Source organism: Musa acuminata, chromosome BXJ2-8 (genome assembly GCF_036884655.1).
Source record: "Musa acuminata AAA Group cultivar baxijiao chromosome BXJ2-8, Cavendish_Baxijiao_AAA, whole genome shotgun sequence".
NCBI lineage: Eukaryota > Viridiplantae > Streptophyta > Magnoliopsida > Zingiberales > Musaceae > Musa > Musa acuminata.
In genome coordinates, this window is record NC_088345.1 from 46,402,947 (window position 1) to 46,419,433 (window position 16,487).

The 16,487-nt window shown below is 35.8% G+C and overlaps 1 protein-coding gene and 1 long non-coding RNA gene across 6 annotated transcripts; one reads left to right on the top strand and one right to left on the bottom strand.

The window, feature by feature from the left end:
• Nucleotides 1–1,043: 1,043 nt before the first annotated feature.
• On the top strand, nucleotides 1,044–8,912 carry LOC135619735 (uncharacterized). 5 transcript variants are annotated; one of them, XR_010489478.1, is made up of 7 exons: nucleotides 1,044–1,148; nucleotides 1,243–1,368; nucleotides 5,506–5,691; nucleotides 6,560–6,671; nucleotides 7,129–7,254; nucleotides 8,144–8,275; nucleotides 8,601–8,912. It is a non-coding gene; the product is annotated as an uncharacterized LOC135619735 (long non-coding RNA). The 5 variants fall into 5 exon arrangements; XR_010489479.1 differs by having other exon boundaries at nucleotides 6,534–6,671; nucleotides 8,144–8,912; XR_010489476.1 differs by having other exon boundaries at nucleotides 8,144–8,912.
• Nucleotides 8,913–9,130: 218 nt separating this feature from the next.
• On the bottom strand, nucleotides 9,131–10,768 carry LOC135585024 (probable xyloglucan endotransglucosylase/hydrolase protein 28). Its single transcript, XM_009415815.3, has 4 exons — nucleotides 10,396–10,768; nucleotides 10,201–10,301; nucleotides 9,920–10,128; nucleotides 9,131–9,828 (listed from the first exon to the last, which is right to left on the bottom strand). The coding sequence occupies exons 1-4, from the start codon at nucleotides 10,613–10,615 to the stop codon at nucleotides 9,327–9,329; spliced, it is 1,032 nt and encodes a 343-aa protein (XP_009414090.2). The 5' UTR covers nucleotides 10,616–10,768; the 3' UTR covers nucleotides 9,131–9,326.
• Nucleotides 10,769–16,487: the final 5,719 nt, after the last annotated feature.

Consider the following 16,487-nt stretch of genomic DNA (forward strand, 5'->3'; position numbering starts at 1 on the left):
CAGATGGAATGGCTTGCTTTGGGACCCGAAAGCTCGATTCGGAAGGAGGAACTATTAAGTAGAAACCAAGCACAAATGGCCTGCTCAAATTCTTCTGTTCCTTCTCAACATTAATGAAAGATATTGATGTGTATCTTCCTCTGAGAACATGCTTCCAACAAACAATTTCTTCCTTCTTCCTTCTGGAACTCATTTGTTTATCACTTCTCTGCGCGACAAGGGATAACTATCAGAATCGCTCTAACTCGATGCGAAAATTCTTTTTAATCTATTTGTGATTGATCAATTGCAACATTCTAGTTTGTCATAGACTTAAATCAAATATATGATATTTTCTTTTCATTAAAGAAGTTAATATTTTTTATTTGATTTAAGAAACAATCTTTTTCTTTTGGTGATATTCTTGATTGATAATTTTTAGGATATTTAATTAAAATTTATAATATTTAATAGTATGAATTCTTCTCTTTTTTTTTCTGCATTTGATTTATTTTTCTTGTAACTTTATTACATATGCAAAATATTCTTGAAGAAATAAAATTTATTTGACTAATAGATCAACTAAATTATATAGTTTGTAGTTCATCACATTATATTTGTTTTCTTGAGAATTAATGGATCAGTGATAGTTACATTAGCTTTCAACAATCTTGAGACATGTCATGGGTCTGCATCATCTTTTAACCAAAGTAAATTAAAAGAAATAATTTTTACTTCAATAACCACAATAATCCAATAATTCTATACATTGCATAACTATTTCTCAGTGCAAACTTATAGTGTTTAGCTTTTATTTCTCAGTGTTTAGCCATCACATTATATTTGTTTTCTCCTCGAAGAGGCTACAGTGAAGGAATCATACTCTTACGGAGCGAGCAAACACAAGAAGCAGCCTTACCATTGGTAGACAATGTGGTCCCCGACGGTACAGACAGCCATTTAGTGGCACGCAGTCTCGGTCGCTGTGCGGAGGCATGTACAACCATGTCTCCTTATACAGTAGAGGATCCGGATCCGGCCCCGAAAAGAACTCGAATTCCGACCCGGTTCCGAACCGAACTCTTAATCCTCCGCTACCCGAACCACCACAGGCTCTCGCCGCCTCTCGAGATCCCGCGCCTCGGCCCTCCTTGCCCCTAGATCTCCGGGTACGAGTAGCTTCCTCCCTTTGTTCGGGCATTTGCTGGTTTTGGCCATTGGGTTTCTCGATTGCTTGATTTGATCTTGACGTGGGTGGTTCAGGGCTTGGTCGTGGCCGTCCGTCTCTTCGGAAGCTCCGCTCGATGATCCTGAGGAGCGACGATGGCGGGTGTGGAGGCGAGAGAGGAAAGGCTCGTCGTCGTCAGCTTTACCCACAGACTCTGTCAGGTTGTCTATATTGAACGAGGAAATGAAGCCGATTGCTATTTTCTCCGTTTTTCAGTTTGGAATTTTCTTTACATTTTTTGTTCTAATGAAATTTGTTAATTATTTTATGGATTTTTATTTGAGATACCGATTATCGTTCATTATGTACATGGGGTTTAGATGTGTAGTAAAATGTAAATTGGGTGCAAATTGGAGTAAGTTCTTGTTTTCTTTTTGATAGGTGGTCTTGTTGTTGGCTGTTCCATTGTGTCATTTTGTGTATGTGTTCCTAAGCAAGAGAGCTTCTTCACACCCAATGGGGCCTGAAGTTCTTTATTTTTTTTCTAAATAGTGGGGATTGAGCAACATTCTATATGCACTTGCGTCCGGTGTTGTTTATATTTTTGGTACATCTAAATACACAAACAAAGTTTAATATCATGCTTTTATAGTTGTAGGATGCATTTTTCGACCCTAATACCTTTTTTTGCTCAATGAATAGAATGCAAAGTCCCTAAATTCTAGACACCTCAAATGAAACTGATGAAGGTTCGGTCCTAAATTGTCCATTTCACTTCACCTTTTAAATCTTCTTTCTTTTTTTCAAATGGTAAATGGTGAAGGTGGGTTTTGATCTCAAGATCATGTAGTGATTTGACAAAGTTTTTACCTAGAAAGCCAGCAAGCACCTTTGAACTTTTAAATCTTGATCCTCTTGACTTTGGAACAAAAAGAAAAACATTCAAAAAATTGATCTGATCAAATCAGATAGGCGGTTGGGATTAAAAGGGGAGTGCAATGGATGGTTTTGAGAGGACCCTTGTAATTTTTGGATACATTGATAGAATTTGCATTCCAAGAAATCTCTGTTCGACAACTTCCTTCCCTAATTTGGAACATACAGTAACGATGGAATGCTTTCTGTTTCTATAAATTTTAGAACTGGAAAGTTCTTACTTCTAGATCTGCGAAATTCTGTATCAATTTCTAAAAACAAGAAAACAAAAGTTATGTGACTAAACATACTTTTTATTTGTATTTTGCCCAATTTAATTGTTAAAATAGGAAAACAGAAAATGCACATAATGCCAAACATAACTAAAAATTTAAGAGTTGTTTGTTATGTGCATATGTATCTCCAATATATATGCATTTTGCAGAAAAGTAGTGGAACGTAAAAATGATTATATTTTTAATTAGGAAAATTCTAAAACCCTTTAAATGTTTATAGAGTGGAACAGTCAAGAAGTATGGAATATTAATTTGCATTTTAATGTCAATATACACTCAAGCAAGAGTAGAATGGATGATTTGGCCTAATTTGCCAGAAAATCCATCCATGTGAAATTAGAGAGCACCGGTTTCACCAAAATCTTCATCATTAGAGTAAGTATTTCTTATTGCATCAAATTCCTTTAGTTGGGCACGTATAATATTAAAAAGTGCTAGTCGTCGACTAAGTGCTTCAAGACAAAAGTATACTCTTGTAAAAGGGCCACCTATCTTGCATGTTGCCTATTGGGATTTGCTTGAGAATTTATGTGTTTAATGGTTTCATGATCAAAATTGAAGATAAATTCTCTTTGGATTAATTAAGGTCTCGAATGTCGCAGTACTTGAACAATAGCAGAAAATTCGATATCATAGGTTGAATAGTTCCTTCTTGTATTGTTTAGCTTTTTACTAAAAAATTGCAAGTGGATGTCCTTCTTGGCTAAGACTCCACCAATACCTTCATGAGAGGCATCAAAAATCAAATTCAACTATTTTAGAAAAATCTGATAATGTAAGAACAGGCACAGTGGACAATTTCATGTTTAGTAGTTCAAAACTATTGTTTGCCTCAGGTGTCCATTGAAACACACCTTTCTTTATGCAATCAGTTAGAGGAGCTGCAATAGTGCTGAAATTCTAAATAAATTGACGATAAAAGGATTCCAACCCATGAAAACTCCGAACATCTTGTATGGATGTTGGTGTTGGCCAAGTCTTGATAGTTTTAATCTTCTTAGAATCCACTTGGATACCTGTAGGGGTTAAGATGAAGCCCCAAAACCTAGGCCAGAGGTCATGAAGCAGCACTTCTTAAGATTTACATATAACTTTTTTGCCTTCAAGGTTGATAAGATAGTTCTCAAATGTTCAATATAATTAAGTTTGTTGCGACTATAAATAAGAATATCATCAAAGTAAATAACAATAAACTTCCTAATATAAGGGCATAGAATTTTATTTATTACCTGCTTGAAGATGCTCGGAGCATTTGAAAATCCAAATGGCATAACTAGCCATTTATATAAACCTTCTCAAGCCTTGAAAGCAGTTTTCCATTTATCTCTTGGTTTAATACAGATTTGGTGATAACAACTTCAAAAATCAATTTTATAAAAAGTCTGAGCACCAACAAGCATATAAAACATATCATCCACGTGTGGAATAGGAAATCTATACTTGATGGCAATCTTGTTAATAGCTCGATTATCGATGCACATCTACAAAGTTTCATCATTCTTTAGAGTTAATAGAGCTGGAATGGTGCATGGGCTTAAGCTTTCTCTAATATAACCCTTGTGTAGTAGATCTATAACTTGTTTATTCAACTCTTCATATCCTTTTAGACTCATCCGGTAGTGAGATTTGTTTGGTAAGATTGCTTCTGGAATTAGATCGATACGATGTTGAATGTCTTGAAGAGGAGGCAGGCCACTAGGAAGTTTTTTAGAGCAAATGTCTTTGAATTCCTCCAAAATAGCTTTTACTTCAGGAGGAATTTCTATAGGTTGTATGATTTCTTTAGCAACTAACATAAATACAACTTCACTTTCTTCACATTCTCTTGTAAAATTATTCAAAGTAATGAAGTTATTTTCTTGCCTTTTGAGTTAAAGGTTTGGGAGCAAACTCTTTTTTGTATGACAAAAGCACAATTCTAACTCCGTTAAATTTATAAGTATAGGTGTTCTTTCTACCATCATGGATAGCACACCTATCATATTATCATGGTCTTCCCAAGAGTATATGACTAAAATCTATTGGTACTATATCACACAACACATAATCTTTATAATTTTTGCCCATAAAAGAAAAGACATCGATGAGTAACTTGTACCTCATTAACTTTCTTAAACCATGCAATCCGATATGGCTTAGGATGTGGTTTTGTCTTTAGCTTGAGCTTGTCTACCATATTTTAAGATACAATGTTCTCACAACTGTCACCATTAATAAGAAGAGAACAAATTCTACCTTGAGACTTGCATCGTGTTTTGAAAATATTATTTCGTAATCATTCTTCATTAGAATCATCTCTTGGAGTAGCAAGCGCTTTATGGATTACCAAGCATTCGCCTTCTTCCAGTGCAATTTCTTCAGAAGCCTCCTCGGTGTATTCATCATATATTGGTTCTCCAATATCTTCAAGTTGTTCATTGGCATCTTCTTCTTCAGCAAAGTTGACTCGTGCATCAACTTGTCTATTTAGATACTCGTTCATGCAATGTCCTATTTTGTTTGCATTTAAAGCAAGTAGGAAGGTGACTAGTGCGCCTAGATTGTCCTCCACAGTCAGTAGGAGTTAGCTTGGATGCATTTTTCATGATTCCGTTAGCTTTTGATCAACTAGCATTATAACGAGCAAAGTCAACTTTAAGAGAGGAATGTAAATAAACATCACAATACCTCATTGCTCCACTTCTAGCAAGTTTTATTTCAAATTTTAATGCTAATTGATAAGCATAATATAACCTCCATAGTCATTGCATCTCCACTTATTCTCGAATCATAACTCGTAGGCCGTCGACATATCTTGCAACAAGTTATTTTTTCGTCTCTTAAGTGTTATTTTGGGCCATCAACTTATAAAATTTTCAGTGTAGTTGATGTCAGTTTTGCTACATTGTTGAAGATTGTTAAATTGTGAAAAGAGAGTTTGAACATAGTCAGATAGAAGAAAATTTTCATGGAGCTGAGATTTCATCTTCTTCCAATATAAAATATTTATTTTCCCTTTTCGAAGGCATATCTCTTGCACCTTCTCCCATCAGATTGAAGCATAACCTCGAAGCCTTGTGACAATTAATTTTACTTTTCGGTCTTCGGGTACCTCCTTATACTTAAATAATTTCTCAATGACACTAAGGCAATCAACAAATTCTTCAGGTTGAAGTCAACCATGGAACTCCGACAAGTCAATCTTGATATTGTCATTTGCATGAAAAAACCTCTCCATGGAGTCTCCAGTAGCTTCTTTGGATGACAAGGGGATTCATGTCTTTGAATCCATCACTTGCAGAACCATAGCTTAAGCCTCTAGAGCCATGGGTTTCTTGATGTTTGAGGCACATGGTAAGTTCTTCAACTTGTCTCCTTAGTGTTACAATTTGTGCATCCTTTTCATCTTTATTTGGTTGCATCATTTTTTGCCTTTGCCCCTTCTAATTGCTATAAGAAGTATTCCAAGAGCATAGCATGGCTCTGATACCAAATGATGTGAAACAAAAAATAAAGAGGGAATGAGATGGTTAGAAAAGAAGTGAAATATGGGAGGACAAAAGAGAACTTTCTCTATTTCAAGAGATACTAGGAGCTAATAACTCGAAATACAAAAGCTTGATAAGGTTTCAAAAACTAGAATGCCCCACCAATCTTCCTTCCGTCCCCTTTCATAGATCTTTGGTACATTGAGTCCTTCAACCACTTAATTAATGGGTCACAAGTTACCAAAAGTCAAGCACAAATTACAATACATATAAAATTCATAGTGCATTGTACTTTGGTGATTTTGAATTTTCATAATTATTTCAAGATATGAATCATTTTCTTGAAATTTGATAGGGTTGAGCTTGGAATTTCTTGTCTCAGAACTTGGGAGCATTCAATGCTCACCATGCGCTGTATCAGTTTGTCACTATGATGAGAATAACATGTTCTGCTATACTTTGCCAGAGAACAAAGGTTGTTTCTCTGATAAAATTAGGGAACATTTAGAAAATAAGCATTCTTCAAATTAGAAATAAAGTTAATTCCCACATGATTTTAGCTTGTAGTTTATTAGAATTCCAAGGACTAATATATTTTTGCTTCCAAAAAGTTGTTGAGACCTGTCAAGATAGAAGCCTGTCTATGACTCTTTTTTGCTAATCTTTTTTCTACTTGCATAATCATCATAATTTATATAATTTATGCAGCTGAAGTTTCCAAATTTGACATGCAGCTCTTTTGCTGACTGTTGACATCACAGCCTTGTTATCAAGAAGATGGATTCTGTAGTTATATCCTTGAGTTTACCACGTGGACAGAGGATGGATGCTGCTAGTTGCACAAAGGTGCTGCAGCAACTTATTTTGGTTTTTGGAGATGCTCTGACTCGATGTTGTTTGTTAACTTGGTATCTTTTCAAGTACAAAATATGTTTATATTCAAAAAGCATAAGTAGACTAAGAAAATAATAACATAATTAAGAAAAGGAGATTTGACTGGCCATAGTCTACTAGTGATATTGCCTTATAGCTTAACGCTAGGAAAATGATCTACATGTCCGTGCCTAAGTAGTTGAGACATTACATCCTTTTATGCAAGTTATGAAAGTGCATTAGGGTACTTTTGCCTTCTCAATTACATTTTGGTCCTTGTACGCATCTCTTTCAGCATTTCATTGCAACTATTTTCTTTTGGTTCACAACAGCTCTAAAATTGACATCTATTCTTTTGCATAATATAATTTTTTTCTTTAATTGCTACATGCCATGTGATTTGAAGAAACACAATATTCTTCCATTGCAGGCTTTATTATCTTTCTTTAAGTATGATTCGGTTCAGAGTTCGGGGTCCTCCAATACTATTATTGATCTTCATGGCAATATGCTGTGCGAAAGGGAATCATGTCATCTCTCCAAATACTGCTTTTAGGTATACCAGTTGCTTTGTCACACATGGCAACTAATGTCTTAGATGTCTCTCAGTGTAAATGTGATCCTGAGTTATCCAGTGAACTTATAATATTTAATATAAATGATATTGCCAGTTCTTATTTATCACCACTTTCCCTTCAAATAATTGATTGTGACAAACCAACCATTCATTGTACATAAGTTTTACTTTCATAGCTTGAACAATTGTAATATACCCTTCTATTGAGGCCTTTCCAGGTTTTCCACTAGAAACAAAGCGCATGAACTAGCCCTATTCTATTGACTTCAAAGGTTAGCCCAGCTTTTCTTATTAAAGGCAGTCTCGATCTTTATGATTCCCCTGCTCAAAGGCAGTCTCGATCTTTATGATTCCCCTACTCTTTGCGAGCTAGCCCGGTCTTTCATAAACCAGCTCCTCTCAGAACCCGGGGGAGAGACTCAAAGCTTTATCTTTTTCAATCCTTATTCAATTGAAGAGAAACACTTTATATCCAACTAAGCTTGGCCCCGCAACACAAACACCCGACTCTGGAAAGCCAAGAAACTATACTTCCGGATACTTCTCTTGGAGATTTTTTATTTTTTGACTTAATCAGTTCTACTCTTTTTGTTGTATTGAGTATGTTATCACCATGAAAACATAATGACATCTGAAGGCAAAATTATGGTTAGCAATTTCATCAAGTTGAGGGACACTCTACAGCATAATTCATCTGGATATCAGATTTAGAGTTAAAGGTCCACAAAGAAAATAAAAACATGACTTATAAAATTAAAGTTATAGTTGAAGTTCATATGGAAAGCATGCGGTTTATTTTTTCCAATTTGAATATCTTCTGCTAGTAAGCCATTTATTCATTTCTTATCATTATTTTGTTTGCTTGTAGGTTTATCCCTCCAGACATGTCCTCCAGACATGTTCACCATGGGATATTACAACTTGCAGATTCCTTTGATGGTCCAACAGCATCACACTCTCACCTTTTTCTTTGGCTGTATCTTTCAGAATTTGGAACTTGGTAATCTCTCAAGGACATTATTCTTTGTGCAACATTTCATCTAGCATAGTTATTTTCATTTTTACTGGACCAGTACAATATCGGTATATCATCCTAAAAATATAATATCGACCTTGGAGTGGTAAATACTGGTCGGTACATCCATATTCTATTGTTATTAGCTTTGTGATTATTGCACTTCATACCACAAGCTCTATTTGAGTGACCTTGGTGAGAACATCAAAACACCAAGTGCAGTTCAACCACATGCAGAAGAATCTCAGCCAACTCATCTTCATGTTGAGAAGCAACCAAATCTGTTGTTTCATTCCTCTCTTTTCTCCAGCATAATACCCAGCCAGAGGCCCACATCCTTCCCTGCTCAGTCCATACAGAATCTATTGAACGAGAAGAAAACAACGAAGACCATGTTCCAGTGGCTGGGAGAACCACCATAGTGTTAGCAGTCCATGTTCTTGAACTCATCAACATTTTGTTATTTTTCAGAAACAGTTCCAGTGATGGAAACATGTTGACATAGACTTTTATCCATTTGGATTGAATTTGATTCAAAATAGTTGTTATCTGTGATGCTCAAATTATCCAGAAAGTAAATGATATGAGAATGTTTTTTATTAATATTATGTGTGATGCTCAAGTCCATGGTGTTGATCATGTGATGCTCAAATAGTTGTGATTCAAATCCAAGGTTTTTATCCATTTGGATTGAGTTTGATTCAAAATAGTTGTGATCTGTGATGCTCAAATTGTCCAGAAAGTAAATGATATGAGAATGCTTTTAATTAATATTATGTGTGATGTTCAAATCCATGGTGTTGATCATATTGAAATCGACAATATTTGTGACAGCATTACTTCTTGAATCAATAAGCCTGGAATAAATATGAGATAATTCAACAAGAAGGCAATGGCACCAAAGCTACAGTGGGCAGCAATACCAGAGGCCGAACATGAAATACCACTGGCAATTTCTGATCTAAAATTCTCTACAAGATAGTTCACACTATACAGCAGAAATTCCATTCACTCTAAGCAGAGGAAGCACTAGAACTTATAATGCAGCATCAGCCTGTGCCACCGAGCTACGGTTGTGCCGGGCCCCCCCGCGGCGGCGCCGATGGCCACCGTATCTCACACCATCCGGTCCATAGTACTGCCTCGTCTCAATCTGATCGATCTTGCACTCAGCTGGAGGGGTTGGGTATCGATCACGATCGTAGCAGTAATAATAGGTCATGTGTCTCCGGCGAAAACCATCCATTTGAGCTCGTTGCTCCGGTGACATGGTCGAAGAGCCGTAGATGGCCGCATCAGGCCTCTCGCAAGCCGAAGAATGATCCATGGGGTTCACTGCACAGCCATGGATGACAAAATCTTGGAACTCAGCGACGTAAGGGGCGTATCTGTAGTTGACCTTGTAGCGGCCGCCGGAAGTAGCCCAACCGGAGCCATCCCATATGGTGGAATACAAAGACATTGGCTTGGAGGGGAAGCACCCCGCCATGGCCTCACTCCTCACTGTTTCCCTGATCGGGATGTCATCAATGTAGAATCTGCACAACATAACCATTGAGTTCAAGAAATCCACGTATGTTTCCGAAGGGATTGTCGCAGAATTTTCGTCAGGATTCTTGCAACTCTTACGTGATTCTTTCGTGATTCCAAAGGATGGAGTAGCGATGGAAATCCTCGGTGGGGTCAAACCAGAGCTCGTATCGCTCTTCTCTTCCGACCGCTGTGCTCCCGTTTCCATAGACGTTGGTCTGAACTCTCCACTCCCTCCCCCTTATATTTCCCAAGAACTCGAAGTCCAGTTCGTCGTGGGTCTTCGGGAATACATCCCCATTCGACATCTACAGTTCAAGAGAAACAAGATGAGACATGCCAGAATAATTATACAGAGAGGTGTAGTATGGAAAGCATACGTAGAAGGCAACGACGACGCCGGCGGCGTAGTCCGCAGGGAGCTTGATGGAGGCGCTGAAGAATCCATGGAGATAGAGGTCTTGGGAGGTGAATCCGGCACCTGAGGCGTTCAGAAATCGAACACACTATACCTTGTTAGATGATGGAAAAAGATCAAAAGGTGAGATTTTGAAGGGAAGCAGAGGGAGGAAGACCTGTTCGCTCGTCGAGGGAGATGCGAACCCTCTTCCCATCGCGGAGTAGGATCAAATTGCCACCACCGAACAGCTGGGCGTACCCCTCCTCGAACGAGAGAGTCGGGAGGCTCTCCAGAAGAGCAGCAGATGCATTGCAGAAGAATAGGAATAGAGGAGAGCAGACGAAGAAGAAGAAGAAGAAGAAGCAGAAAGCTGAAGGAAACAGTGTGCTCACCATCTCTCCTCTATCTCTGCTGACTCCCCTGTGTCTGATTTCAAATTAAAGGAGAAAGGTGGCTCCTTTCTTCTTCTCTCTCTCCCTCTCTCTCTCTCAGTGGAAAGGGTAAGCAAAGGCTGCCCTCTAATGTTGAGAGGAGTGAGGAGTTGTTCCCTTCTTATTGCTCTTTGGATGCTTAGAATTTTCCCTTGTTTAAAAATAAATATTATATATATATATATATATATATATATATATATATATAAATATATAATATTGCAACTGTGAGATGTAGGATAAACTGAAGGAATCATTCCCCACATTATCTCTTTTGTTTTCTGAAACAAGCACAATAAACACTTATCTTGCTTTCTTTACAAAAATAGCTTAAATATCTGTACCTATAAAAGAAAGCTATATTATGCAAACTGAGGCACAGTAAAAATGCAACTTAGTGGATGAAATAGTGTTTTGGTAATGGATTTAGGTGAAACAGGGAAATGTTATTGAAGTGAAATGAAGGAATCAAGAAACACTTTTCTTGCTTTCTTAACATAATAACTTGAATATCCATACCTATAAAAGAAAGCTAAATTATGTAAACAGAAACACAGTAAAAAATGCAAACTATTGAATAAACAAGAGTTTTTATAATGGATTTAGATGGGGAAAAAAAAAGAAATGTTATTGAAGATGAATCATTTGGGGAGAGGGGAACATGATGTGTTGCTGTGGACATTCTGTATTTGGTTGCTGTAGTTTATGGGTGTCATCAGTAGGTATCATTGAATTGGAGCAGTAAAATAGTGGGCAAGCCAGTCACAAGTTGCAGCTTAGTTTTGACTTCAAGCATCAGCTTTTATGGCACTTAGCAAAAGAAGAGTCTGATGGAGCTAAACTATGACAAAAGTAACAACTCAGACACAAAGAAAGAAAGAAAAAGCTTAGTTGTCTTACTGTGTGGATTTTGCATCAAACTCTTGTGTGTTTTTGTTATTTTCCTCCTAATAACATGTATATTGGATTGAACATGACAAATTGTGGGGACAAGTAAGGCTTTGTCTATACTAATTTTTTTTATTTGTGTGATCTTTTCTCTTACACTGAAGTTACTAACAGTGGCAAAATTTATAAAATACCTTGATATTTATTTCAGTTTTCTATATCACATAGTGTTTAACAAATATAAATAAGGTTCAAAGATAATCTATGCCAGTATAAAATACTTAGAGTTGTTGAAGAATCAAGCCACTATGGGTCAGCTGATTAATATGAGAAACAATAATTATTAAGACGATAGATATGAGTACCACGAATAGACTAATCGAGTGGAATGAAGGTGATTAATACGATAGATCAACGAAGTTATGCTCAAAATGAATTTTCAACATTCTTGAAGAGCCTGATGATAATTTAAATTCGTCTTTCAAATATTTTGACCGTTAATAAAATGAATTGATTATGAAAAAGTTAAAAAATGGATTAAAATGAATCATACATTGCTAAGAGATTAAAAAGTAAAATCATATATATATATATATATATATATATATATATATATATATATAGTTCCGCAATTTAAACCTATTAACCCGTATTAATTGTTGGTGATGTTTTCCTTGTTGAAAAATCATTTTTATGGAAAGCCAAAAATTTAGTTGACTACTTAAATAGTAAAAGATTTCAAGTATTCTACTCATCTACACAATGCACTCAGTGTGCAACCACTACTTCCTCATATGCTCATGCCACCTACCTTCAATTATGATCCTATCTCCCTGAGGCATCAAATGAGTGAGCATGATGATGGAGAAGATAGAGCAAGTAGTTGCATTAATGGAGTGACCATCATAACACAGTGCATATGAGTGCATAAGTGTATACTTTTATTTATGGTACATGTGCTTTAGAGAGATAAATAATGGGGCAGATTGCTTTGTTGCACCCTTGAAATAGTTTTAAAGATCTCAAGTCACATAGATAAAATCATTTAAACTATATGAGCACTTATGAAGGCTACTAATCAAAGATAAAGCAGAAAAAGGAAAAGAAAAAGAAAAATGATTGGCCTCGATTCTCTCAAAAAGTTGTAAATACATGAAACAAAGATCAAACGATCTTCCCTTTGTTTTCGATTTGTGTGTCGGAAATTGAATTCCCTTTTAAAGTTATCAATGTTATAAAGCAATGAGGCACATCCCAATCTCTATTTTTTTCTCTTTTCAAATTAAAGTTACATTAAAAGTATACTTTTGTTCATTTTTATGTGTTTTGCTCACTTTTATGTGTTATATATATATATATATATATATATATATATATATATATATATATATATATATCTATTAGGTGTCTCCCTTCATTTAATAGTTTTGTTAGGATTTAAAGTTCTAACTTACATAAAAACCTAGGTAGCTCAAGATCATCTTTACTGGCTAAGATTATATTGATCGATAAGCTTACGCTTTATTAGTATGTTTGGGTAATATCATGAAAGTTTTATATTTATTAGGTAATCTAAATTATTATTATTATTTCTTTTAGAGGGATCAAGAGACCACTACATGTATAGCGTTAGACTAGTCGATGCACATCCATCTGAGACAAGACTGGAAGCTCCTGAGCTGGTCATCAACATGGGAGAGGCTACGTGCGTACAACATCTTGCTAGGCAATAGTGGCTTGGTGCTACTGCTAGTGATTGCTTTCATGACGATGTCTCCTCTTGTCATTAATGAAGGTTTTAATTTTTTTCTTAAAACTGAAACTACATATGTCATTATATTAATAATTTATTGTAAGTTAGTATGTCATGCAATTAAACTCTAACATCTATTAACTCAAACTTAATGGGAGAGATTTATATATCATGTTTTTTGAAAATATAAGGATTATTTTAGACACGATAAAACCATAAGGGCTTAAGGTCCATGACCAAAACTATAAGGGCTAAAATGGACCTTAATCCTAAATTACATGTATCATTCTATTAATAGTTTATTATGAGTTAGCACGCCACATAAGTAGACTATAATGTCTTTTAACTCAGATTTGACATGAGGAGCTTATATGCTATTTTTTTGAAAATACAAGGATTATTTTAGATATGAGTAAATTATAAAGACTTAAGAGGTTCATAGTCAAAACTATAGGAGCTAAAATTGACCTTAATCCTAAATTATATATATCATTATATTAATAATTTATTATGAATTAGCATATACTATGTTTTTGAAAATATAGGGATTATTTTAAACACGAGTAAATTATAAGGGTTTAAAAAGTCTATGATCAAAATCACAATGGCTAAAATAAATTTTAACCCAAAAAAATCAATGATATGGGTTGCATTATCAATAATTTGACATGGATATATATGCGTACTCGCACATATACACGATCATATATAAAATTATTACATATTTTTGAATTATATTAGATGATTTTTTTAGAAAATATTAATATTTTGAATATCATTTAAATGACATAGTCCCTTTTGATTTTTCTCAAATGGTCTCTTTAATTAAAAAAAAATAAAACTATCTCCTCCTCCATCGTCATTGTTGCCTCCATCATCGCTTATTAACTATGTTGTATGATACGTGTTGTCTCCATTGCCTCCATCCGTTACTCTCTTTGTGAGATCTTATCATTAATGGAGAGGAATGGAGGGGAAGAGAGGAGAGGGTGGACAACGGAAAACAAAGGGGGAGGATGAGAGGGTGAACAATAGGGAAGGAGGGGAGAGGAGAGGGGAGAAGAGAGTAGACAATGGGTAAAGACGTGTGACGAGTGAAGAGAAGAGGAGAAAGAGAGAAAAGTGAACGACGATGGAGATGATGACAAAGGTGAAGATGATGACGAAAAAGAAATAATTTGGGTACTTTTTGAATTAAGGAGTATTGTTTAGAAAAAAAATAAAGATGTTATTTGAAAAAAATCTAAAATATGAATTTTTTTAAGAAAAATGAAATTCTCTCATTGGATGTGAGTTTTGATAAAATTTTAAATTAAAATTTTGTTAATATCAATTTCGATCATCAAATCATTGTGGTGCAATTGACTCAACCTAATTTATAATTTTGAATTGAATTAGGAAAAAGTTAATTTAGGAACGAGGTAAAATCCAAAAGGTCCAAGAAGCTCGTGCTTGAGCTAAAAATGAGCATTAAAAGTTCAGAATAAGAAGGCATTTAGAATAACTATCTTTTATAGCATTCATTATATAACCGATTAAATACCTTAACAAGAAAATATTCTGATTAGATGTCATATTGATTTGGACATGCATAGTTGATAGATCATTGATTCCAACTTGAGGATCCACGTATCATGACCCGATTAACTATGGATAATTATGATATCAATCGCCGAATATAACTCATATATATATATATATATTCGATGGTGTGAGATGGTGGTACCATTTGCGTGCCAGCTTTTGGTGGCCATCATCCATGATGACAAGTCAGCTGAGCCGCGTCTGAATCACTTGTGAGTTGTGCAATTATTGTTTGTTTCAGGAATGGCGAAACATCAGAAAGCAAAAGGCAGCAGCGGCAGGCATCACGAGCTGGAAGACGACACCTTTCAAGGTTCGAATGAGAGACTGACTGCCCAATTCCTTCCCTCTTATGGGGTAATGTGGGCTCCCCAACCAGCAGCATACGTTGATTAGGTCCGCTAAGACGATGACCATATTCTCCTCCTCCTCCTCCTTTCATATTATCGACATGGAAGGCATGCTCATGAGAAGAAGTCTCTGTTGCATCCACTGGGTTGATGAACATCTGCCTCACCACTCATTTCTTTGATGCCTGCATTTGGATTAATTTAACACTCTTGATGCTCTTAAACATACCTAACTTGCAGGATACTATATATCTATCTTTATTCATGTATTATGATCTGAGTCCACAGCTTTACCTGCTTTCCACCTTGGCTTATTCTCATCTTCTGCTTATCATTCTCTTAGGTGTGTACTATATACACATATATGCTGTGGACAGGAAATGGCACTCTTAGGGATGAAACATGGCTTGGAAATAAAAGTAGGCTGTTCTTGAAAATAACTTTTTATGTAAACATACATTGATCCTTCTCGGATCTTGCATTGTCGGTGGAAGCCTCGCCTCGTATCGTATCGCTCGTGCACTAAGTACACCCGTTCTATATCATTAGAATCATAGTTCTGTTACTGATAGTGCATGGGTTGAGAATGAACAGATTTATTGTCATTCATCTTGCTAACTGGATTTTCTTCAAACCCATGTTATGTTCTTCTTTAGCACAGCACTCAAATCAGGAATTCTAATGACACAGGAAAGGAGAAAGACACTATGAATTTGATCATTCAATGAGTTTTACCTCCCTGAAGAGGACACAATAATATTTCTAAGAGAACTTGAGGAAGGGAACATTTGTCATTTGTGCTCTCCTTTAGACATGGCTGCTGTAGGGTGAGGAGAAGAAGCATCAGTTTATCTATACTTATTTCCACTACATCCATGACTTTGATCCAAGCCCAATCTACCAAGAGTCAATCAAGTTGATAAAAAGGGTATCTAAAAACCTACATTAAGTTGACCATGAACTAGTAGATTGCAAACAAGTTGTTCCATCCACACAAACATCCACCAATGCAAAAGTCCATATAGCTTTTGTTGAACAGATCTTTCGATAAGCAGCAATTCTGCTATAAATCTCCCAAATCCAACTGAGGTATGGCACTATGACTCCGAGAGACTTCAGGAAAGAGCAAGATATATTTACAGTTATCCTACCTGAAGCATATCAACATGAAAACACATTGATTCTACCTTGTCCAAATCACAGAAACAGCTTCTTGGTTAGGAGTAAAGCCACATACAACATTCTCCCAACCCCTGTATTA